At 44.0% G+C, this 24904-nt stretch overlaps 2 protein-coding genes across 3 annotated transcripts in view; both read left to right on the forward strand.

Annotated features, from left to right (window-relative positions):
• LOC130298252 (zinc finger protein 850-like) overlaps window positions 1-24904 on the forward strand; it is a 411906-nt gene that overhangs the window by 176513 nt on the left and 210489 nt on the right. The window lies entirely within an intron of this gene.
• Window positions 1980-24904, forward strand: part of LOC130298254 (oocyte zinc finger protein XlCOF22-like) — a 30552-nt gene continuing 7627 nt past the window's right edge. The window contains exons 1-2 of one of the 2 annotated variants that reach the window (XM_056551178.1): window positions 1980-2128; window positions 2216-2778. In XM_056551178.1, coding sequence (XP_056407153.1) covers window positions 1983-2128; window positions 2216-2778 — 709 coding nt within the window. In that variant the 5' untranslated portion in view covers window positions 1980-1982. Of the gene's footprint in view, window positions 2129-2211; window positions 2779-24904 lie in introns of both variants that reach the window. The other variant, XM_056551179.1, reaches the window with a different exon arrangement.

Here is a 24904-nt window from a genome sequence, read left to right on the forward strand (position 1 = left end):
AATCATGTGACCAGTACATTTGGGGGCAAAGTTTAGCAGTAAAGATGTGAGTGTGGCTGAAGGACCTGAGGGGAGGATCATGTGACAGGAGTGGGCGGAGGTCAGCCGTGCAGGATAGACGGGATGATGATTTAAGGACCTGTGAGAATGGTCATGTGACAGCAGAGTCCCGATTGATCACATGACTGTGACATCATCGCAGGTCCTGTAAGCACACGGCTCCTGTACAGCTCTGCAGGTGGAGGTATGTGTGGTCACATGTTGCTGTTAGATGATTTTTTTGTACTATTAACCCCTTCAGAACCCGGTAGTTTTGAGTTTTAACCCCTTAAGGACACAGTGATTTATCTTTTTAATGTTTTCCTCCTCGCCTTCTTATAGCCATAATGATTGCAATTTCCTCTTTACAAACCCATATGAGGCTTCTTGTTCTTGTTGTTGTTTCACCCCTGATTTGTACTTTGTAATGACATCACTCATTTTACTGCAAAATCTACAACAAGGGACAAAAATTTTTATTTGTGGGGTGAAATAGAAAAAAAAAGCAATTTAAAAAATTTTTTTGTGTCTTCTGTTTGGACGCAGTGCACATTACGGTAATAATTCTCTTTATTCTTTAGGTCCAAACGATTACAATGATAAATGATTTATATAGGTTTTATTTTAATACTTTTAAAATATAAAAAATTCTAACTTATTGTACAAAAATTAGTATGTATCAGATTGTCCTACCTTGTCCCCTATAACTCTCTTATTATTCCGTATACGGGGATGTATGAAAGTCATTTTTTGCGCTGTGATCTGTAATTTTTAACGGAAACACTTTAGTTTTGATGAGACTTTTTGATCGCTTTTTAAGACTTTTCTTTTGGACCATGAAGTTGTATTTTTTTACGTTTACGCCATTGACCGTGCGGTTACACATAAGTTTAGATTAATTTTTGTTTACATTATTTTATTTAAAAATAATTGGTAAACGGGGAAGATTAATAGTATATTAGGGGAGGGGCTTATTCACATTAAGTTAATGTTCTTTTTACCTTTATTCCCAGTTTTTTAGTCCCTGTAGTAGACTATTACATGGAATCTATAGATTACATACACTGATCAATGCTGTGATGCTGAGGCTGCCTGCAGGATTGGAGCGTCGTTCAGACAGCGTGGAGTGAGGTTAGGGACCTCCACACGCTCTCTCAGCTGACCGGGACCCCGCTATTTCACTGTGGGTGTCCTTATCAGCTACACTGGGCTACCGGAAATAGATTTTTGGCATTGGTGATGTCCGGCATTAGCAATGAGTCCCAGATGCTGATAGCAGGTAGGTCCTAGGGACTATGAATCGTGCTGAACCCCTGACTGTGCTTTATAGACTGGCAGCGGCCTCCCTCCCCTCCAAATCTTATCACTTTAATGACAGGAGTCCCTGCTCTGAAAGGGGTTTCCTGCACAAGAGCAGAAGGTATGTCAGATTTGATGTGTCTCCTGCTCCGGAGCTGGGCCCATGGCTATACATTATATACCTCCTGCCCAGTCAGCCATGAAGGAGTTAAATGGTGGTGACGCATTGCCACTTAACTTTTCTGGGGCCACACACTATACAGATAGCTGCTTATTGTCCCTTCTACTCGCTGGGATAAGAGCAACCAGTCTAGCTAGGGTTAAGTGGCGCACAGCACTGACAATTCTATCCTTAGGGGCCAGACAGTAAGCAGCCATCTATATAGTCCCGGGGGAGGGGAGCAGTGATAATATGAAATATCACTTAACTCCTTACACTCCATGGGACGGGCGCTTTGGGTATAATGACCTGAACTGACAGCTGGATCATCAGACTTGTGGTCAGTTCGGGACATGTGACTATAATTTAGAGGATCTGCCCCGACAAGTATTCACCTCATCATCCGAGAGCAAGAAGATAAATCATGTGCAGGAATATCCCCTCAAATGTCTCCATATAACATCCTGGAATTGTATAGAATTAAATGTTTATTCACAATACAGGTTCCTATAAGGTGTCAGGACGTGGCGGTCTATTTCTCCATGGAGGAGTGGGAGTATGTAGAAGGACACAAGGATCAGTACAAGGATCAGGTGATTATGGAGGATCAGCAGCCCCTCACATCACCAGGTAATAGACATGACTATATACACACGTCCTCTCATTATTTGTATATAAAGAATGAATTCAGTCTCTGTATGTGTTCCCTACAGTCAGATCCAGTAAGAGAACAGCACCAGAGAGGTGTCCCCGTCCTCTTGATGAACAGAATATGGAGGACATTACTACAGGGAAAGATCTGATCTATATTAATGCTACAGACATAAAGGAAGAAGAAGAGACTGATGTGAGCGGTAATGAGCAGTATAAGGAGGACATTCCTGCAGGGAAAAATCTGATCAATATTAATGCTACAGACATAAAGGAAGAAGAAGAGACAGATGTGAGTGGTGATGAGCAGTGTAAGGAGGACATTCCCACAGAGAAAGATCTGATCTATATTAATGCTACAGACATAAAGGAAGAGGAAAAGACAGATGTGAGCGGTGAAGAGCAGTATAAGGACAACATTCCTACAGGGAAAGAGCTAAACAATATTAATGCTACAGACATAAAGGAAGAAGAAAAGACAGATGTGAGTGATGATGAGCAGTATAAGGAGGACATTCTGACAGGAAAAGATCTGGATAATATTAATGCTACTGATATGAAGGAAGAAGAGACAGATGTGAGCGGTGATGAGCAGTATAAGGAGGACATTCCTACAAGTAACCACCCATGTGAGTAGTAACAACTTAATATAGAGACTGTAGTAATTGTGTAGAATTCTTTAATCTCTTTGTCCTGTCTCTTGCTGTATATTCTTCTATTCAGCCAAAATGCAAACTAATGTGATACTACAGCTGGAATATGGAGAAGAAATATCCCTATGTGTACGAGGCCATCACACCCGCTCCCATAGACTTGCACTGAGGGGGCACGGTGTGACATCATGACCCCCGCAGCCCACACCCAGCGCTTGGAACTAAATGTTCTGACCGCTGGGGCAGTGGAGTACCCCTTTAATCTCCCTGTCCATTCTCCCTCTGCGGCAGAGCAGCTCATGTCCATGTAACAGGGGACGAGAACTGTGGCCAAGAATTCAATAGAGTTCTGTATTCTAGCAGCAGAAGTGTGCTGGGATAAGGAAGCGCTGGTGGACACGTTCTCTCGTGGACTCTCCGATATTATACAAGAGGAGATTGTGGTCAGAGATCTCGAGGAGCTTTTGTCTTTCATTATCCTAATTTACACTAGGTTCAGAGAGAGAGAGAGACCACCATTTTGGGACCCCTTGAGGAGGCCTTCTATCAGATTGTCGCCTCGCCTTTCATGCCCCCCATCCCTCCCTCACCTCCCATGCCCCCCTCACCTCCAATGCCTCCACAATTACACCGCACCATGACCACTACCATTACTACATATAGAGACGGGATAATACTACCGTACTGATACTGAATAAAACACCTGTACTCAGACCACTATCACCTTAACCTTTTAAGGATGCAGGATCCGCCCGCTCCTGTGTTATAAAGCGGGGTCATGCGTGTTGGGCCCAGCACCTAGCAACGACCGGGACTGGTGGCTAATACCGGACATCACTGATTGCGGTGATGCCTGGTATTAACCCTTTAGATGCGGCGATTAAAGTTGATTGCCGCATCTAAAATTTTTAAAAATGCTTCCTGGCAGCTCAGTCAGGCTGACCGGAGACACCGTGATGAAACCGTGGTGTCCTGATCAGCTGTGAGGATGCGGAGGGTCCCCACCTGCCTCCTCGGCGTCCGATCGTTGCTCTATTGCTCCATGCCTGAGAAACAGACAGGAGCAGTGGAGCAATGATAACACTGTTCACACCCCTTTTCCCATTTGCAAACAAAAATGCAAAGAAAAATAAATACAAACATGTGGTATTGCCGCGTGTGTAAATGTCCGAACTATGAAAATATATCGTTAATTATACCGCACGGTCAATGGCGAAGACGTAAAAAAAAATTCCAAAGTCCAAAATAGCGTATTTTTGGTCACTTTTTATACCCTAAAAAAAATTATAAAAAGCGACCAAAAAATGAGATCAAAACAATATTAGTACCGATAAAAACTTCAGATCAGGGCACAAAAAATTACCCTCATAGCGCCCCGTACACAGAAAAATAAAAAAGTTATAGGGGTCTGAAGATGACAATTTTAACCCCTTAACGACGCAGGACGTATATTTACGTCCTGCGCCGGCTCCCGCGATATGAAGCGGGATCGCGCCGCAATCCCGCATCATATCGCGTCGGTCCCGGCACTCATCAACGGCCGGGACCCGCGGCTAATACCACACATCGCCGATCGCGGCAATGTGCGGTATTAACACTTTAGAAGCTTTGACCGCCGCTTCTAAAGTGAAAGTGACCCGGCTCAGTCGGGCTGTTCGGGACTGCCGCGGTGAAATTGCGGCGTCCAGAACAGCTTACAGGACACCGGGAGGGACCTTATCTGCCTCCTCGGTGTCCGATCGGCGAATGACTGCTCCGTGCCTGAGATCCAGGCAGGAGCAGTCAAGCGCCGATAACTCTGATCACAGGCGTGTTAATACACGCCAGTGATCTGTGCAAGAGATCAGTGTGTGCAGTGTTATAGGTGCCTATGGGATAACAATGATCAGTATAAGAGATCAGTGTGTGCAGTGTTATAGGTCCCTATGGGATAATAATGATCAGTATAAGAGATCAGTGTGTGCAGTGTTATAGGTCCCTATGGGATAATAATGATCAGTATAAGAGATCAGTGTGTGCAGTGTTATAGGTCCCTATGGGATAATAATGATCAGTATAAGAGATCAGTGTGTGCAGTGTTATAAGTCCCTATGGGACCTATAACACTGCAAAAAAAAAGTAAAAAAAAGTGTTAATAAAGGTCATTTAACCCCTTCCCTAATAAAAGTTTGAATCACCCCCCTTTTCCCATAAAAAAAATAAAACCGTGTAAAAATAAATAAATATAAACATATGTGGTATCACCGTGTGCGTAAATGTCCGAACTATAAAAATATATCATTAATTAAACCGCTCGGTCAATGGCGTACGTGCAAAAAAATTCCAAAGTCAAAAAAGCGCATATTTGGTCACTTTTTATACCATTAAAAAATGAATAAAAGGTGATCAAAAAGTCCGATCAAAACAAAAATCATACCGATAAAAACTTCAGATCACGGCGCAAAAAATGAGTCCTCATACCGCCCTGTACGGGGAAAAATAAAAAAGTTATAGGGGTCAGAAGATGACATTTTTAAACGTATAAATTTTCCTGCATGTAGTTATGATTTTTTCCAGAAGTACGACAAAATCAAACCTATATAAGTAGGGGATCATTATAACCGTATGGACCTACAGAATAATGATAAGGTGTCATTTTTACCGAAATATGCACTGCGTAGAAACGGAAGCCCCCAAAAGTTACAAAATGGCGTTTTTTCTTCGATTTTATCGCACAATGATTTTTTTTTTCCGTTTCGCCGTGGATTTTTTGGTAAAATGACTAATGTCACTGACAAAATCAAACCTATATAAGTAGGGGATCATTTTAATCGTATGGACCTACAGAATAAACAAAAGGTGTAATTTTTACCGAAATATGCACTGCGTAGAAACGGAAGGCCCCAAAATTTACAAAATCGCGTTTTTTTTTTTAAATTTTGTCCCACAAATATTTTTTTTTCTTGGTTTCACTATAGATTTTTGGGTAAAATGATTGATGTAATTACAAAGTACAATTGGTGGCGCAAAAAAACAAGCTTCATATGGGTCTGTAGGTGCAAAATTGAAAGGGTTATGATTTTTAAAAGGTGAGGAGAGAAAAAACTAAAGTGCAAGAACGGAAAAACACTGAGTCCTTAAGGAGTTAAGACCATTTTCACCTTAACCCCTTAAGGACATAGGGCGTATCCATACGCCCCCGTTTCCAAGTCCTTAAGGACCGAGGGTGTATGGATACGCCCTGAGCATTTCCGGCCCCCACCACTAGCCGGAGGGGAGCCGGGGCCGGATGCCTGCTGAAATCGTTCAGCAGGCATTGCGGCATATCGCCCAGGGGGGTCATTATGTCCCCCCATGTCGGCGATTGCCGCAGATCGCTGGACAATTCAGTCCAGCGATCTGTGGCGGATTCCGAATTAATCGGGTCTCCAGTGACCCGATGACCCAGAATTACTGGCTGATCGGGGCCGTCAGAGACGGCCCCAAACAGCCAGAGCCTGCAGGGGTGAGGTGGCACTGGTGCCACCTCACGATCGCCCTGATTCGTCGGCCGGATTACCGGCCGACCAATCAGGGCGCCTGCTGCGGGTGTCACTCCCGCACCCGCTCCGCCCCTCTTCCGTAGAACGTGAGCGGGTGTGGGATGTGCACCCCGGGTGCTGGGGACCCCGATCCCCGTTGTCAATGTTGGGAACGGGGCCCCAGGAGCGGCGGCGGCGGTGACGACGAGGGACTGACCTGTGTGCCGGCAGCAGCAGGAGGTGAGTGACAGCCTCCTGCTGTTGCTTAGCAACAGCTCCCAGCATGCAAAAAGGGCATGCTGGGAGCTGTAGTTATGCAACAGCAGGAGGCAGACCACCACAACTCCCAGCATGCCCTTATGGGCATGCTGGGATTTGTAGTTTTGCAACAGCTGGAGGCACATTCTTTCTATGGAAAAGTGTACCGTCAGCTGTTGTATAACTACAACTCCCAGCTTGCACAATCAGCTAAAGTGCATGCTGGGAGTTGTAGTGTTGCATCTGGTGGTTGCATAACTACAACTCCCAGCATGCCCGTTGGTTGTCGGTGACTGCTGAGAGTTGTAGTTTTGCAACAGCTGAAGGCACACTGAGTTAAGTAGCAAACCAGTGTGTCTCCAGCTGTTGCATAACTACAATCCCCAGCATCCCCAGCCAATGTAGTATGCCTCCGGCTGTTGCATAACTACAAGACCCAGCATGCCCTTCCGCTGTCCGTACATGCTGGGGGTTGTAGCTTTTGCAACAGCTGAAGGCACACTGGTTGCAAAACACTGAGTTTGTTACCAAACTCGGTGTTTCACAACCTGTGTGTCTCCAGCTGTTGCAAAACTACAACTCCCAGCATGCACTGATAGACCGTACATGCTGGGAGTTGTAGTTTTGCAACAGCTGGAGGTATTTCCCCCCCCCCCCCCCCCCATGTGAACGTACAGGGTACACTCACATGGGTGGAGGATTACAGTAAGTATCCGGCTGCAAGTTTGATCTGTGGCAAATTTTCTGCCGCTGCTCAAACTGCCAGCGAGAAACTACTGTGAACCCCCGCCCGTGTGACTGTACCCTAAAAACACTACACTACACTAACACAAAATAAAATAAAAAGTAAAAAACACTACATATACACATACCCCTACACAGCCCCCCTCCCCTCCCCAATAAAAATGAAAAACGTCTGGTATGCCACTGTTTCCAAAACAGAGCCTCCAGCGGTTGCAAAACTACAACTCCCAGCATGCACTGATAGACCGTACATGCTGGGAGTTTTGCAACAGCTGGATGTTTCCCCCCCCCCCAATGTGAACGTACAGGGTACACTCACATGGGCGGAGGATTACAGTAAGTATCCGGCTGCAAGTTTGAGCTGCGGCAAATTTTCTGCTGCAGCTCAAGCTGCCAGCGAGAAACTAATGTGAACCCCCCGCCCGTGTGACTGTACCCTAAAAACACTACACTAACACAAAATAAAAAGTAAAAAACACTACATATACACATACCCCTACACAGCCCCCCTCCCCAATAAAAATGAAAAACGTCTGGTACGCCACTGTTTCCAGAACGGAGCCTCCAGCTGTTGCAAAACAACTACTCCCAGTATTGCCAGATAGCCACTGACTGTCTAGGCATGCTGGGAGTTTTACAACAGCTGGAGGCCCCCTGTTTGGGAATCACTGGTATAGAATACCCCTATGTCCACCCCTATTCAAGTCCCTAATTTAGGCCTCAAATGCGCATGGCGCTCTCACTTTGGAGCCCTTTCGTATTTCAAGGCAACAGTTTAGGGACACATATGGGGTATCGCCGTACTCGGGAGAAATTGGGCTTCAAATTTTGGGGGGTATTTTCTGCTATTACCCTTTTTAAAAATGTAAAATTTTTGGGAAAACAAGCATTTTAGGTAGAAAAAAATTTTTTTTTTTACATATACAAAAGTCATGAAACACTTGTGGGGTATAAAGGTTCACTTAACCACTTGTTACGTTCCCCGAGGGGTCCAGTTTCCAAAATGGTATGCCATGTGTTTTTTTTTTTGCGGTTCTGGCACCATAGGGGCTTCCTAAATGCGGCATGCCCCCAGAGCAAAATTTGCTTTCAAAAAGCCAAATGTGACTCCTTCTCTTCTGAGACCTGTAGTGCGCCAGCAGAGCACTTTTCACACCCATATGGGGTGTTTTCTGAATCGGGAGAAATTGGGTTTCAAATTTTGGGGGGTATTTTCTGCTATTACCCTTTTTAAAAATGTAAAATTTTTGGGAAACCAAGCATTTTAGGTAAATTTTTTTTAATTTATTTTACATATGCAAAAGTCGTGAAACACCTGTAGGGTATTAAGGTTCACTTTACCCCTTGTTACGTTCCCTGAGGGGTCTAGTTTCCAAAATGGTATGCCATGTTTTTTTTTTTTTTGCTGTCCTGGCACCATAGGGGCTTCCTAAAGGTGACATGCCCCCCAAAAACCATTTGTCGCTCCTTCCCTTCTGAGCCCTCTACTGCACCCGCCGAACACTTTACATAGACATATGAGGTATGTGCTTACTCGAGAGAAATTGGGTTTCAAATACAAGTAAAAATTTTCTCCTTTTTACCCCTTGCAAAAATTCAAAAATTGGGTCTACAAGAACATGCGAGTGTAAAAAATGAAGATTGTGAATTTTCTCCTTCACTTTGCTGCTATTCCTGTGAAACACCTAAAGGGTTAATACACTTACTGAATGTCATTTTGAATACTTTGGGGGGTGCAGTTTTTATAATGGGGTCATTTATGGGGTATTTCTAATATGAAGACCCTTCAAATCCACTTCAAACCTGAACTGGTCCATGAAAAATTGCGAGTTTGAAAATTTTGTGAAAAATTTCAAAATTGCTGCTGAACTTTGAAGCCCTCTGGGGTCTTCCAAAAGTAAAAACTCATAAATGTTATGATGCAAATATAAAGTAGACATATTGTATATGTGAACCAAAAAAAAAATTATTTTGAATATCCATTTTCCTTACAAGCAGAGAGCTTCAAAGTTAGAAAAATGCTAAATTTTCATTTTTTTTCATCAAATTTGGGGATTTTTCACCAAGAAAGGATGCAAGATACCACAAAATTTTACCACTATGTTAAAGTAGAATATGTCACGAAAAAACAATCTCGGAATCAGAATGATAACTAAAAGCATTCCAGAGTTATTAATGTTTAAAGTGACAGTGGTCAGATGTTCAAAAAATGCTCTGGTCCTTAAGGTGAAAAAGGGCTCGGTCCTTAAGGGGTTAAAGGGGTACTCCAGTGGAAATTTTTTTTTTTTTTAAATCATCTGGTGCCATAAAATTATACAGATTTGTAAATGACTTCTTTTATAAAATCTTAATCATCCCAGTACTTATCAGCTGCTGTATGCTCCACAGGAAGTTTTTGTTTTTTGCACTTTTGCTTTTTTCCTTCTGACCTTCTAAAAATCATAATGCGTTCAATTTTGCACCTACAGACCCATATGAGGCTTGTTGTTTTTTGCGTCACCAATCGTACTTTGTAATGACATCAATTATTTTATAACATAATCTGCGGCGAAACAAAAAAAAATTTTGTGGGGGGGGGGGGAAATAAAAAATAAAAAAAACACGCCAATTTGCCTCTTTCTAGGGCTTCCGTTTTTACGCAGTGCATTTTTCGGTAAAATTAACACCTTATCTTTATTCTGTAGGTCCAGACGGTTACAAGGATACACAAGTTAAATAGGTTTTATTTTATTTTACTACTTTAAAAAATTCATGCACCAACATTAATATGTTTAAAATTCTCCTCTTCTGAGCTCCATAACTTTATATTTTTACGTATACGCGTCTGTATGAGGGTAATTTTTTGCGCCGTGGTCTGTAGTTTTTATCGGTACCATTTCTGTTTTGATGGGACTTTTTTTGTTGCATTTCATTAATATTTTTATAGTATATGAAGTGACCAAAAATGCACAATTTTGAACTTTGGTATTTTTTTACGTGTACACCATCGACCGTGCGGTTTGGCCAACCTTATATTTAAATAGTTCGGACATTTATGCACGTGGCGGTACCACGTTTTGTTTTGTATATTTTTTTTTATTACATTTATTTATTAGGGGAGGGGCTTATTTACTTTTATTAGGGGAGGGGCTTATTCACATTTATTAACTTTTTCTTTTTATTTGACACTTTTTTTTTAGCCCCCATAGGGGACTATTACCTGCAATGTTCTGATTGTATATACTGATCAGTGCTATGCCATAACATTGATCATTGTTATCAGTGCTCTCCTGCTTCAGTCTTGGAGTAATAGAACACTGATCAGATGGCGAGGAGGCAGGTAAGGGCCCTCCCACCGTCCTCTCAGCTGATCGGGACATCAGGATTTTGTGGTGATAAAGGAATAAAAGGGATAAATAATTGCACCACATCATGACCACCACCATTTACCACCATATAATGACGGGATAATACTGCCATACTGATACTGAATAAAACCCCTGTACACAGACCAATATCCCCCCATACAGTGCTCCCAGCTCTATACAGGCGCTGCAGACCATATAAGTGATTACAGTGCAGTTACATGTGGTGAATCACAGGGGGCGTCTTCTCTTTCCTTTTCATCCCCACAGAATCTGCCAGAGAAACACGTTAGGCGCCGCACGTTTCCAGCACATTTCCCAATTCTTTCCTACCCTCAGTGCCCTAAATAGTGTAGATAATGCCAGTATAAAGGCAGATAATGGCGGTAGGTAGATAGCATTGGTAGGTAGACGGTGTAGGTAGGTAGTGGTGGAAAGTAGATAGATAATTTTACCACCAAAAAAAAAAAAAAAATACATCATTTTGTGGGCTTCCATTTTTATGCAGTGCACTTTTCCCCCCACGTCTCCACGACAGCACCCATGAGATTATCTCCTCCTCCTGATTGGGACAGGAAAAACACTGAGAGGTTAAATTCCCCACCCCTTCCTCTCCACACCAGTGTTTTTTCCTGTCCCTGTCAGGGAAGGAGCTGAGAGGTGCAGGGGGGTCTTCTCTCCTGCATGAAAAAAATTGGAAGGTCCTTACCGGGGCCTTGCAGACTCGGGGTGCTGGCACAGCACACCCCCTGTCTTGTTCTCTCCCATAGGTCCGGTCCGTGCTGTGGGTCCACTCCAGGAGTATGGAGCAGAGAAAACTCTGCGGGAGCACTGCAGGTGCTGGCGGCGTTCTTGCAGCGGTCTCTGCTCTTAGTGTGTCCAGGGCTTTGCCTCACGCGAGCGCTTCCTTGTTTAAAAGTCCCGATGAGCAGTCTGCAGAATCTCCTTCCAGCCGGAACGATGGCGTCTGACGTCACTTCCAGCCGCCATAGGTCGCGGAATTTGAATCTGGAGACCGGCTTTTTTCCTATAAGAAGCCCCTCTCCCAGATGGAAGCTGCTCTACCTGATTCCAGCATTTTTTATTACAAGGCTGCATCATGAGCTCGCCTGCAAAGATTCCAGATCCTCCAGCGGTCCAAGGATCAGTGAGTACTGAGGGCCTATGGGTTCTCCCTGGCCTATCTTCGTTTGCATGGTGTTTTATCCTTCTCTTCCTTCTAATTGCAGGGAGACAAGGATTCTGCAGGTTCAAAAAAATCTAAACCCCAAAAAATGTGTAATGTGCTACAAAGAGTTTCCTTAATCTGCTTCTAAACTTCTGTGTAAAGCATGCATGGCATCAGCGGTTAAAGATGATTCTCCCACTCATGCAAGAAATTAACTCCATGATTCATTCAGAGATTCACTCTGCATTGGCTTCTTTTACACCTGTTACCCCTGTGGCATCTACTATGGTTCATGTCTCAGCTGTAAAAAAAGACCAAAACGGTATCCTTTTCAGATTCTGAAGAAAGTGTATCTCCAGAATGGAGAATATGTGGAAAATCCTCATGAAGAGGAAGATTCTTCTTTGAATTCTGACTATATCGAATCCTTAATTAAGTCCTTTCGTACTACCTTGAATTTAGAGGAAGTTCAGGAGACTAAGTCTATCCAGGATGAGCTTTTTGGAGGCCTAGGAGACAGGAAATCCTGTACGTTCCCTGTTCATGCGAATTTACATAAAATTATTAAGGATGAATGGGCAAAGCCAGAAAAGAATGCTATTATTCCTAGGGGGTCTAAAAAGGTGATATCCCTTTGATGACGCAGACTCTACTACCTGGGACACGATACCATTAGTAGACGTCTCGGTTGCTAAGGTAGCAAAGCGTACCTCTCTGCCTTTCGAGGATGCTACACAACTTAAGGATCCCATGGATAAAAAGGCAGAGAGTTTGCTTACAAAGAACTGGGAAGCTGCTTCTTCACTGTTAAGGCCTCTACCTGTGTGGCCAGAACTTTAGGAGTTTGGTTAGACCAACTGGAATATCACCAGTCTGATACCCATAAAGACCAAATTTTGGAATCCTTGCCTCTGCTCAAAATGGCATCTAATTTTTTATCAGATGCCTCTGCAGAATCGGTAAAACTTGCTTCTCATACTGCTGTTTTGTCCAATACCACTAGGCGTGTACTGTGGCTAAAATCTTGGTCGGGAGACATGACTTCAAAAAGTAAACTCTGCTCCCTTCCTTTCCATGACATTTTTTTATTTGGTCCAGAGCTGGATTCTGTATTGGAAAAAGCAGCAGACAAGAAAAAAGGACTATTCTTAAATAAGGTCCAACCTATGAAATCTCCTTTTCGTATTTTTTCCCAGTCAGACCAATCTTTCAGAGGAGGTAAAGGGAAAACAGGATGGTGGTCTTACAGGAATAGGGGTAGAAATATCTTCACTAACCCCGGTCAGTCCTCTTCCAACCCTAAACAATGACGCCAGGCCAGAGGGGGGATCAAGTTGTCATCACCTCCCCCTCCGAGATACGTTGTTACTAGTCAGAGTCCAAAAAATTTGTGGTTTACAAAAAATTCAAGATTGAATCTGTAAAATCTGCAGTTCAGTTGATAAAGAAGGGGACGGTGATGGCAACAATCGATCTTCGAGATGCTTATTACCATATTCCCATCCATTCAAATTCCCAAAAATTTTTGAGATTTGCCATCCAGTGGGGGTCCAGTGTCCGCCACTTTCAGTTTGTCTGTCTCCCATTCGGCCTGTCATCTGCGCCTTGAATTTTCATCAAGGTCTTGGCAGAGGTGTTTGCCCTTCTCAGGAAAGAGTCTATTCTAATTATTCCTTATCTAGACGACATTCATTTACAAAGAACTATTCTTGTTCTCCAGAAGTTGGGCTGGATTCTAAATGTGGACAAATCAGATCTTATTCCCAGTCAGAGGAAGATATTCCTGGGTACCCTCTTGGATTCAAGGATTCAGACCTCCTTTCTTCTGGATTCCAAGAGGGTATTACTGCAGGCATTAGTGTCCCGGTTCCTATCCTTCCACTTTTGTACAATCAGGACGGCAATGTCCACTCTGGGTCATATGACATCATGTATCCAATCTTTAGCTTGGGCTCAGTTTCACTCCAGGCCTCTACAAAAGTGGATTCTAGCCATTTGGGACAAGTCTCAGAAGTCTTTAGACAAAAGAGTGATAATTCCCTCTCAAGTAAAAACCCATCTAAGAAAAAATTAGAGAAGGGAGTAGGTTGGTTCCAGACAAACCAGTTACTCATAACAACAGATGCCAGTGCAGGGGAATGGGTGCTCACTCAGAGATTCCAGTAGTCCAAGAAAAGTGGGATCCTCAGACAGCAAGGAAGTCTTCCAACTTCAGAGAGCTACTGGCAATATGGATGACACTCCAAGAACTGGAGGAAAACTGCAAGAATCGCCATATCCTCATTTACTCGGACAACATGACTGCAGTGGCCTTTATAAGATGTCAGGGGGTCCAAGACATACAGCTCTTCAATCAATTTCTCATCAAATATTTTATTGGGCAGAAAACAAAGTACTTTCGATATCAGCAATCCATCTCAGAGGGATCTGGAACTTAGAGGCGGACTTCCTGAGCAGACATATATTAGACCAGGGGGAATGGTCTCTAGCCCCGTGGACGTTCAGTATGATTATGGAGAGATGGGGGGTTCCTCAAATAGATCTGTTTGCAACCAGGATAAATCACAAGATGGATCTATTCTATTCCTTAAATCCAAAAGACTCTCCTCTAGCAGTAGATGCTTTGGCTCAGGATTGGACATTCAGTATGGGATATGCATTTCCTCCCCTACCTCTGATATCTCGGGTCCTTCAAAAACGAATGAACTGCCATTGCATTCTAAGCCTAGTAGCCCCATACTGGCCAAAGAAAAGCTGGTTTTCTTGACTAAAAACTCTAAGTATAGAGGATCCCATCTGCCCTTTCATCGTCATATGAAAAACCTCAGCTTGACAGCATGGAAATTGAAAAGTCCATTCTGCTGAAGGAAGGTTTCCCTGAAAAGGTAGTAAATACACTTCTATCTAGCCATAAAGATACTACCTCTAGAATCTATGCTAAAACTTGGAAGAAGTTTATTTCTTGGTGTGGGGATTCTTTTTCTATCAACACTCCGGTGATTCCAAAAATTCTAGACTTCCTTCAGCAGGGATTTGATTTAGGTCTTTCCCCTAGTTCTCTCAAAGTACAGGTTTCTGCTCTCAGTGCTCTCTATCATGTAAAATTGGCTGATAACATGTGGATTTCAAGATTTATTAAAGCGTCCAGCAGACTCAGACCTAAGACTTTAAATATCTGTCCTCAGTGGAATTTAAATACAGTTCTAGGGGCTCTTCCTCTGGATCCCTTTGAGCCTCTGGATTCTATTTCTGAAAAATGTTTGACTCTGAAAACTATATTTTTAATTGCCATCACTACAGCTAGGAGAGTAGGTGAAATTCAGGCTCTTTCTATCCGGGAGCCTTATATCAGAATTTTGGATGACAAAATAATTTTTAAGCTTTATCATAACTTCCTTCCTAAAGTTGTCTCTACCTTTCATAGATCACAGGATATTGTGGTTCCATCCTTCTGTTCAAATCCAAAAAATGACTTAGAAAAATCATATAGTCTCTTGGATTTTAGAAGAGCTGTTCTCCTTTACATTGAAAGAACTAGTCAGTGGAGGAAGGATGATAATCTGTTTATTCAGTTTGCTGGCCCTAATAGAGGCAAGAAAGCCTCTAGGAGTTCTATAGCCAGATGGATTAAGACCTCAATTTCAGAGGCTTATGTGGCCCGAGGTAAAGCCTCTCCTATACAATTGAAGGACCATTTTACTAGAGCAATTTCCTCATCATGGGCAGAGAGAGCAGGAGCTTCTGTAGAACAGATTTGCAAAGCTGCCACTTGGAAAAAACTCAATACTTTTTCCAGACATTATAGAGTTCACATTTTGTCTTCTGAGGATATGGCCTTTGGACATAAAGTTCTCAGTGCTATAGTCCCTCACTAATAAATTCTTTGGTATTTCTCATGGGTGCTGTTGTGGAGATGTGGGGGGAAATGGTGAATTATACTCACCAATAATTCCTTTTCTGGAAGTCTCCACGACAACTCCCATACATCCCACCCTTTGTTTTTTTATTGTGGTGTTTTATTGTACTTTTTTTCCTTTTCCTTCTGCGTTCTTTATAAATATGTACAAAGAAAGTTCCAACTGGCACTACTGTAATTGCTGTGGAGTGTTGCAAAAGTCCTGTGCCGAGTTCTAGGTCACTTATGGTAGCCTGTGGTGGTGCTCAGCGTACCAAAGTCAACACAACCATAGTATACTTCAATAGAAGAAAAGAAAGTAGGCGGCAACTCACCAAACGTAGCTTTAGGCTTCTTTTATTGTATCAGGTTGTAGCAGAAGAAGCACAGTATTATGTGAAACGGACGTTGCTCTCTGCATGTGAGTTTGCACTTGTTTGTTCACCTGCTACAATAAAAGAAGCCTAAAGCTACGTTTGGTGAGTTGCCGCCTACTTTATTTTCTTCTATTGAAGTTCTTTATAAATACACTGGTGTGGAGAGGAAGGGGTGGGGAATTTAACCTCTCAGTGTTTTTTCCTGTCCCAATCAGGATGAGGAGATAATCTCATGGGAGCTGTCGTGGAGACTTCCAGAAGTGGAATTATCATTGAGTATAATTCACCATTTTTTTTTATCAACTGGTGCTATAAAGTTATTCAGAATTGTAAATTACTTCTATTTAGAATTCTTAATCCTTCCAGTACGTAGCCGCTGTTGTATTCTTCACAGGAAGTTGTGTAGTTCTTTTGAGTCTGATCACAGTGCTCTCTGCTGCCACTTCTGTCCATGTCAGGAACTGTCCGGAGAAAGAGAGGTTTGCTATGATGATTTGCTCCTGTTCAGGAAAGTTCCTGACACGGACAGAGGTGACAGCAGAGAGCACCGGGGTCAGACTGGAAAGAACTACACAACAAAAAGAACATACAGCAGCAGAAGGATAAAGACTGGAAGGATAAAGATTTTTAAATAAAAGTAATTTACAAATCTGTTTAACTGTGCTCATCAGACCACATGGACCACCCAAAGTATAGTGGATAAGATGTCTGTGGGCAGGGTACCCCTTTAAGGTTCCCGGTTTAGGTTGTATTGTGTCTGTAGTCACTGACTGTGTTATGCAGCTGTCCTCACTCTGTATACATTGTGCTGAATGGTATTTTGTCATAGGCTTCCATGGTCTGTGCTTACACTGTACGTCTCTTTACTCTCTTTTCAGTAAAATAAGTTTAAAAAATAAAAAAGGAGTAAAATATAATGCTATGTTATACATATCGATCGTACCAACCTGATCTATGAGGAGAACAAGTCAATTTTACAGCACATAACATGATTGTTCCCGCAAAAAACAAGCATAAGGGTCTAGAGGTGGAAAAATGAGTGATGGCTCTTAGGAGAGGAGGAAACAAATGAAGATGCAAAAATTTAATTTCCTGGGTCGTTATTGGATCTAAATAGTGTAGGGCACCATTGAAATTGTGCTGGGGAGCAGGGACACCTGCCAAAGACAATGTTCCTGCTCCTAGTAAGGTGTCCCTGCTCTGCTATCATAGCTGCTTTGTGATAGAAGTAGCAGAGACAGATCCCTGCAGATATTACCGGAGAATAAGAGGCAAGAGATGGAGCAGTGATTTATGGGACGACTTTTATATTACACAATGGAATCAGATGGTTAAAAGTGATTGATGAAAGGGCATAGGTCATGTGATCTGTACATGGGGGAGGGGAGGAGAGAGCGGCCGATGTGGGGAGAATGGGAACAAGGATAGAATGACAGAGGAAAGGAGACTGGGAACAAGGAGGAGCTATACACAGCGAGGAGAATATTATCATAGAGACATTACAGGAGACTATACACAGCGAGGAGAAGATTATCATGGAGACATTACAGGAGACTATACACAGCGAGGAGAAGATTATCATGGAGACATTACAGGAGACTACAAAGGGTGGAGAAGATTATCATGGAGACATTACAGGATACTATACACAGCGACAGGAAGATTATCATGGAGAAATTACAGGAGACTATACACAGCGAGGAGAAGATTATCATGGAGACATTACAGGAGACTATGCACAGCGAGGAGAAGATTATCATGGAGACATTACAGGAGACTGTACACAGCGAGGAGAAGATTATCATGGAGACCTTACAGGGACTATACACAGCGAGGAAAAGATCATCATGGAGACATTACAGGAGACTATACACAACGAGGAGAAGATTATCATGGAGACATTACAGGATACTATACACAGCGACGGGAAGATTATCATGGAGACATTACAGGAGACTATGCACAGCGAGGAGAATATTATCATGGAGACATTACAGGAGACTATACACAGCGAGGAGAAGATTATCATGGAGACATTACAGGAGACTATACACAGCGAGGAGAAGATTATCATGGAGACATTACAGGAGACTATACACAGCGAGGAGGAGATTATCATGGAGACATTACAGGACTATACACAGCGAGGAGGAGATTATCATGGAGACATTACAGAGACTATACACAGCGAGGAGAAGATTATCATGGAGACATTACAGGAGACTATACACAGCGAAGAGAAGATTATCATGGATACATTGCAGGAGACTATACACAGCGAGGAGAAGATTGTCATGGAGACATTACAGGAGACTACAAAGGGAGGAGAAGATTATCATGGAGACATTACAGGAGACTATACACAGCGAGGAGAAGATTATCATGGAGAAATTACAGGAGACTATACACAGCGAGGAGAAGATTATCATGGAGACATTACAGGAGACTATACATAGCGAGGAGAAGATTATCATGGAGACATTACAGGAGACTAGACACAGCGAGGAGAAGATTATCATGGAGACATTACAGGAGACTATATACACAGCGAGGAGAAGATTATCGTGGAGACATTACAGGACTGTACACAGCGAGGAGAAGATTATCATGGAGACATTACAGGGACTATACACAGCGAGGAGAAGATTATCATGGAGACATTACAGGGACTATACACAGCGAGGAGAAGATTATCATGGAGACATTACAGGAGACTATACACAGCGAGGAGAAGATTATCATGGAGACATTACAGGAGACTATACACAGCGAGGGGAAGATTATCATGGAGACATTACAGGAGACTATACACAGCGAGGAGAAGATTATCATGGAGAAATTACAGGAGACTATACACATAGAGGAGAAGATTATCATGGAGATATTACAGGAGACTATACACAGCGAGGAGAAGATTATCATGGAGACATTACAGGAGACTATACACAGCTAGGGGAAGATTATCATGGAGACATTACAGGAGACTATACACAGCGAAGAGAAGATTATCATGGATACATTGCAGGAGACTATACACAGCGAGGAGAAGATTATCATGGAGACATTGCAGGAGACTATACACAGCGAGGAGAAGATTATCATGGAGACATTACAGGGACTATACACAGCGAGGAGAAGATTATCATGGAGACATTACAGGAGACTATGCACAGCGAGGAGAATATTATCATGGAGACATTACAGGAGACTATACACAGCGAGGAGAAGATTATCATGGAGACATTACAGGAGACTATACACAGCGAGGAGAAGATTATCATGGAGACATTACAGGACTATACACAGCGAGGAGAAGATTATCATGGAGACATTACAGGGACTATACACAGCGAGGAGAAGATTATCATGGAGACATTACAGGAGACTATACACAGCGAGGAGAAGATTATCATGGAGACATTACAGGAGACTATACATAGCGAGGAGAAGATTATCATGGAGACATTACAGGAGACTAGACACAGCGAGGAGAAGATTATCATGGAGACATTACAGGAGACTATACACAGCGAGGAGAAGATTATCGTGGAGACATTACAGGACTGTACACAGCGAGGAGAAGATTATCATGGAGACATTACAGGGACTATACACAGCGAGGAGAAGATTATCATGGAGACATTACAGGAGACTATACACAGCGAGGAGAAGATTATCATGGAGACATTACAGGGACTATACACAGCGAAGAGAAGATTATCATGGAGACATTACAGGAGACTATACACAGCGAGGAGAAGATTATCATGGAGACATTACAGGAGACTATACACAGCGAGGAGAAGATTATTATGGAGACATTACAGGAGACTATACACAGCGAGGGGAAGATTATCATGGAGACATTACAGGAGACTATACACAGCGAGGAGAAGATTATCATGGAGAAATTACAGGAGACTATACACATAGAGGAGAAGATTATCATGGAGATATTACAGGAGACTATACACAGCGAGGAGAAGATTATCATGGAGACATTACAGGAGACTATACACAGCGAGGAGAAGATTATCATGGATACATTGCAGGAGACTATACACAGCGAGGAGAAGATTATCATGGAGACATTACAGGAGACTACAAAGGGAGGAGAAGATTATCATGGAGACATTACAGGAGACTATACACAGCGAGGAGAAGATTATCATGGAGACATTACAGGAGACTATACACAGCGAGGAGAAGATTATCATGGAGACATTACAGGAGACTATACACAGCGAGGAGAAGATTATCATGGAGACATTACAGGACTATACACAGCGAGGAGAAGATTATCATGGAGACATTACAGGAGACTATACACAGCGAGGAGAAGATTATCATGGAGAAATTACAGGAGACTATACACATAGAGGAGAAGATTATCATGGAGATATTACAGGAGACTATACACGGCGAGGAGAAGATTATCATGGAGACATTACAGGAGACTATACACAGCTAGGGGAAGATTATCATGGAGACATTACAGGAGACTATACACAGCGAGGAGAAGATTATCATGGAGACATTACAGGAGACTATACACAGCGAGGAGAAGATTATCATGGAGACATTACAGGAGACTATACACAGCGAGGAGAAGATTATCATGGAGACATTACAGGACTATACACAGCGAGGAGGAGATTATCATGGAGACATTACAGGGACTATACACAGCGAGGAGAAGATTATCATGGAGACATTACAGGAGACTATACACAGCGAGGAGAAGATTATCATGGAGACATTACAGGAGACTATACACAGCGAGGAGAATATTATCATGGAGACATTACAGGAGTGTCACGATGCCGGCTGGCAGGTAGTGGATCCTCTGTGCCAGAGAGGGATTGGCGTGGACCGTGCTAGTGGATCGGTTCTAAGTCACTACTGGTTTTCACCAGAGCCCGCCGCAAAGCGGGATGGTCTTGCTGCGGCGGTAGTGACCAGGTCGTATCCACTAGCAACGGCTCAACCTCTCTGGCTGCTGAAGATAGGCGCGGTACAAGGGAGTAGACAGAAGCAAGGTCGGACGTAGCAGAAGGTCGGGGCAGGCAGCAAGGATCGTAGTCAGGGGCAACGGCAGGAGGTCTGGAACACAGGCTAGGAACACACAAGGAAACGCTTTCACTGGCACGATGGCAACAAGATCCGGCGAGGGAGTGAAGGGGAAGTGAGGTGATATAGGGAAGTGCACAGGTGATAACACTAATTGGAACCACTGCGCCAATCAGCGGCGCAGTGGCCCTTTAAATCGCAAAGACCCGGCGCGCGCGCGCCCTAGGGAGCGGGGCCGCGCGCGCCGGGACAGGACTGACGGAGAGCGAGTCAGGTACGGGAGCCGGGGTGCGCATCGCGAGCGGGCGCTACCCGCATCGCGAATCGCATCCCGGCTGGAGGCGGTATCGCAGCGCCCCGGGTCAGTGGAACTGACCGGAGCGCTGCAGTGAGGAGAGTGTAGCGAGCGCTCCGGGGAGGAGCGGGGACCCGGAGCGCTCGGCGTAACAGTACCCCCCCCCCTTGGGTCTCCCCCTCTTCTTGGAGCCTGAGAACCTGAGGACCAGACTTTTGTCCAGGATATTGTCCTCAGGTTCCCAGGACCTCTCTTCTGGACCACAACCCTCCCAATCCACTAAAAAGAAGGTTTTCCCTCTGACCTTTTTTGATGCTAAAATCTCTTTGACGGAGAAGATGTCCGAGGAGCCGGAGACAGGAGTGGGAGGAACAGATTTGGGAGAGAAACGGTTAATGATAAGTGGTTTAAGAAGAGAAACGTGAAAGGCATTAGGAATACGAAGAGAAGGAGGAAGAAGAAGTTTGTAAGAGACAGGATTAATCTGGCGCAAAATTTTGAAAGGACCAAGATAGCGTGGTCCCAACTTATAGCTAGGGACACGGAAGCGGACATATTTAGCGGAGAGCCATACCTTGTCTCCAGGGGAAAAAATGGGAGGAGCTCTTCTTTTCTTATCCGCGAATTTCTTCATGCGTGAAGAAGCCTGTAAGAGAGAATTTTGGGTCTCTCTCCATATGATGGAAAGATCACGAGAAATTTCATCCACAGCGGGCAGACCAGAGGGCAAGGGGGTAGGGAGGGGAGGAAGAGGGTGACGGCCGTACACCACGAAAAATGGGGATTTGGAGGAAGATTCAGAGACTCTGAAATTATACGAGAATTCGGCCCAAGGTAGAAGATCTGCCCAGTCATCCTGGCGGGAGGAAACAAAATGTCGTAAATAATCACCCAAGACCTGGTTAATTCTTTCTACTTGTCCATTGGATTGAGGATGATATGCAGAAGAAAAATTTAATTTAATCTTGAGTTGTTTACAGAGAGCCCTCCAGAATTTAGACACGAATTGGACGCCTCTATCCGAGACGATCTGCGTAGGCAACCCGTGAAGACGAAAAATGTGTACAAAAAATTGTTTAGCCAACTGAGGCGCTGAAGGAAGACCAGGAAGAGGGATGAAATGTGCCATTTTGGAGAATCGATCAACGACCACCCAAATAACAGTGTTGCCATGGGATGGGGGTAAGTCAGTAATAAAATCCATACCAATCAGAGACCAAGGCTGTTCGGGGACAGGCAGAGGATGAAGAAAACCAGCGGGCTTCTGGCGAGGAGTCTTATCCCGGGCACAGATAGTGCAGGCTCGCACAAAGTCCACCACATCAGTCTCTAGAGTCGGCCACCAATAGAAGCGAGAGATGAGTTGCACAGATTTCTTGATGCCCGCATGACCTGCGAGATGGGAGGAGTGACCCCATTTGAGGATTCCGAGGCGTTGGCGTGGAGAAACAAAGGTCTTTCCTGGAGGAGTTTGCCTGATGGAGGCTGGAGAAGTGGAAATCAGGCAGTCAGGAGGAATGATGTGTTGAGGAGAGAGTTCAAGTTCAGAAGCATCTGAGGAACGAGAGAGAGCATCGGCCCTAATGTTCTTATCGGCAGGACGAAAGTGAATCTCAAAATTAAATCGGGCAAAGAACAGAGACCACCTGGCCTGACGAGGATTCAGCCGTTGGGCAGACTGGAGGTAGGAGAGGTTCTTGTGATCGGTGTAAATAATAACTGGAAATCTTGATCCCTCCAGCAGATGCCTCCATTCCTCAAGTGCTAATTTAATGGCTAGAAGCTCTCGATCCCCGATGGAGTAGTTCCTCTCCGCCGGAGAGAAGGTCCTAGAAAAAAAACCACAAGTAACAGCATGCCCGGAAGAGTTTTTTTGTAGAAGGACAGCTCCAGCTCCCACTGAGGAGGCATCAACCTCCAATAGGAAGGGTTTAGATGGGTCAGGTCTGGAGAGCACGGGAGCCGAAGAAAAGGCAGACTTGAGCCGTTTAAAGGCGTCTTCCGCTTGAGGAGGCCAAGACTTGGGATCGGCATTTTTTTTGGTTAAAGCCACAATAGGAGCCACAACGGTAGAAAAATGTGGAATAAATTGCCTGTAATAATTGGCGAACCCCAAAAAACGTTGGATGGCACGGAGTCCGGAGGGGCGTGGCCAATCTAAGACGGCAGAGAGTTTGTCTGGATCCATTTGTAGTCCCTGGCCAGAGACCAAGTATCCTAGGAAAGGAAGAGATTGGCATTCAAACAGACATTTCTCTATTTTGGCATAGAGTTGATTGTCACGAAGTCTCTGAAGAACCATACGGACATGCTGGCGGTGTTCTTCTAGATTGGCAGAAAAAATCAGGATATCGTCCAGATATACAACAACACAGGAGTATAGGAGATCACGAAAAATTTCATTAACAAAGTCTTGGAAGACGCCAGGGGCGTTGCACAGGCCAAAGGGCATGACCAGATACTCAAAGTGTCCATCTCTGGTGTTAAATGCCGTTTTCCATTCATCCCCCTCTCTGATGCGGATGAGATTATAAGCACCTCTTAAGTCCAGTTTGGTAAAAATGTGGGCACCTTGGAGGCGATCAAAGAGTTCAGAGATGAGGGGTAGGGGGTAGCGGTTCTTAACCGTGATTTTATTAAGACCGCGGTAGTCAATGCAAGGACGTAGAGAGCCATCTTTTTTGGACACAAAGAAAAATCCGGCTCCGGCAGGAGAGGAGGATTTACGGATAAAGCCCTTTTTTAAATTTTCCTGGACGTATTCAGACATGGCAAGAGTCTCTGGGACGGACAGAGGATAGATTCTGCCCCGGGGTGGAGTAGTGCCCGGGAGGAGGTCAATAGGACAATCATAAGGCCTGTGAGGAGGTAGAGTCTCAGCTTGTTTTTTGCAAAAAACGTCCGCAAAGTCCATATAGGCCTTAGGGAGACCGGTTACAGGAGGAACCACAGAGTCACGGCAAGGGTTACTGGGAACCGGTTTTAGGCAGTCCTTGGAACAAGAGGGCCCCCAACTCTTGATTTCCCCAGTGGACCAATCCAGGGTTGGGGAATGAAACTGAAGCCAGGGAAGTCCAAGGAGAATTTCAGAAGTGCAATTGGGGAGGACCAAAAGTTCAATCCTCTCGTGATGAGATCCGATGCACATTAGAAGGGGCTCCGTGCGGAAACGTATGGTACAGTCCAATCTTTCATTGTTTACACAATTGATGTAGAGGGGTCTGGCGAGACTGGTCACCGGGATGTTGAACCTGTTGACGAGAGAGGCCAAAATAAAATTTCCTGCAGATCCGGAGTCCAAGAAGGCCACAGCAGAGAAGGAGAAGGCAGAGGCAGACATCCGCACAGGCACAGTAAGACGTGGAGAAGCAGAGTAGACATCAAGGACTGTCTCACCTTTGTGCGGAGTCAGCGTACGTCTTTCCAGGCGGGGAGGACGGATAGGACAATC

This window comes from Hyla sarda (genome assembly GCF_029499605.1).
Source record: "Hyla sarda isolate aHylSar1 chromosome 1 unlocalized genomic scaffold, aHylSar1.hap1 SUPER_1_unloc_7, whole genome shotgun sequence".
Classification (NCBI taxonomy): Eukaryota; Metazoa; Chordata; class Amphibia; order Anura; family Hylidae; genus Hyla; species Hyla sarda.